This window comes from Lepidothrix coronata, unplaced genomic scaffold, assembly GCF_001604755.1.
Source record: "Lepidothrix coronata isolate B3197 unplaced genomic scaffold, Lepidothrix_coronata-1.0 Scaffold4100, whole genome shotgun sequence".
Lineage (NCBI taxonomy): Eukaryota > Metazoa > Chordata > Aves > Passeriformes > Pipridae > Lepidothrix > Lepidothrix coronata.
The window spans coordinates 1-1,166 of NW_016694280.1; the positions used below are offsets into that span (position 1 = coordinate 1).

Below are 1,166 nucleotides of genomic sequence, written 5' to 3' on the forward strand. Positions count from 1 at the left end.
GTGGCCCCGGGTGACGTCATCGGTGACCCCCAGGGCGTGGCCAGAGGTGACGTTGAGGTGGTGCCCTTGGGTGACGTCATCGGTGACCCCCAGGGGGTTCCGCTGCCCCCCCGGGTGGCCCCACCCCTCCCGTGTCCTCACCTGCCGTCCCCGTGTCCGTCCCCGTGTCCGTCCCCGTGTCCGTCCCCGTCCTCGTCCCCTCCGTCCTCGACCCGCGGCCGCTTCGCCCCCCCCGGCCCCTCCCCCGCCCCGGGGCGCTTCAGGGGGGGGACTTTGTGGGTGACACCGAGCTGGTGGCCTTGGGTGACGTCATCGGTGACCCCCAGGGCGTGGCCAGAGGTCACATTGAGGTGGTGGCCTTGGATGACGTCATCGGTGACCCTCAGGGCGTGGCCGGAGGTGACACCAAGTTGGTGGCCCTGGGTGACGTCATCAGTGACCCCCAGGGCGTGGCCGGAGGTGACGTTGAGCTGGTGGCCCTGGGTGACGTCATCAGTGACCCTGAGATGGTGGCCTTGGGTGACATTGAGCTGGTGGCCCTGGGTGACGTCATTGGTGACATTGAGGTGGTGGCCGGAGGTGACACTGAGCTGGTGGCCCTGGGTGACGTCATCGGTGACCCCCAGGGGGTGGCCAGAGGTGACATTGAGCTGGTGGCCTTGGATGACGTCATTGGTGACCCCCAAGTGGTGGCCAGAGGTGACATTGAGCTGGTGGCCCTGGGTGACGTCATTGGTGACACCACGATGGTGGCCAGAGGTGACACCAAGTTGGTCGCCCCGGGTGACGTCGGTGACCCCCAAGTGGTGGCCAGAGGTGACATCGAGCTGGTGGCCAAGGCTGACGTCGGTGACCCCGATCTGGTGGCCCCGGTTGCCATCAGTGACCCCCAGGGCGTGGCCGGAGGTGACACCGAGCTGGTGGCCTTGGGTGACGCCATCGGTGACCCCCAGCTGGTGACCCTCGGTGACCCCGATCTGGTGGCCCAGGTCGCCGTCGCTGACCCCCGGCTGGTGGCCCCGGGTGCCCCCATCGCCCCGGCGGCCCCGCTGCCCGTCCAGGTGCCCCCAGGCGCCGTTGGCGGCCCCGTCCTTGCCCCCGGCGGCCCCGGCGGCGCCGACGCTCCTCAGCACGAACTCCACGATCTCGGGGGGCAGCCCCTCGGC

At 70.0% G+C, this 1,166-nt stretch overlaps 1 protein-coding gene across 1 annotated transcript; it reads right to left on the minus strand.

Annotated features, from left to right (window-relative positions):
- Positions 1-141: 141 nt before the first annotated feature.
- Positions 142-1,122, minus strand: LOC108492002 (the record flags this gene model as incomplete). The annotated part of the gene is made up of 2 exons (XM_017803784.1): positions 142-800; positions 858-1,122. Coding segments are annotated over 2 exons (924 nt in total), but the record flags the coding sequence as incomplete, so codon positions are not given.
- Between the last annotated feature and the right edge of the window lie 44 nt (positions 1,123-1,166).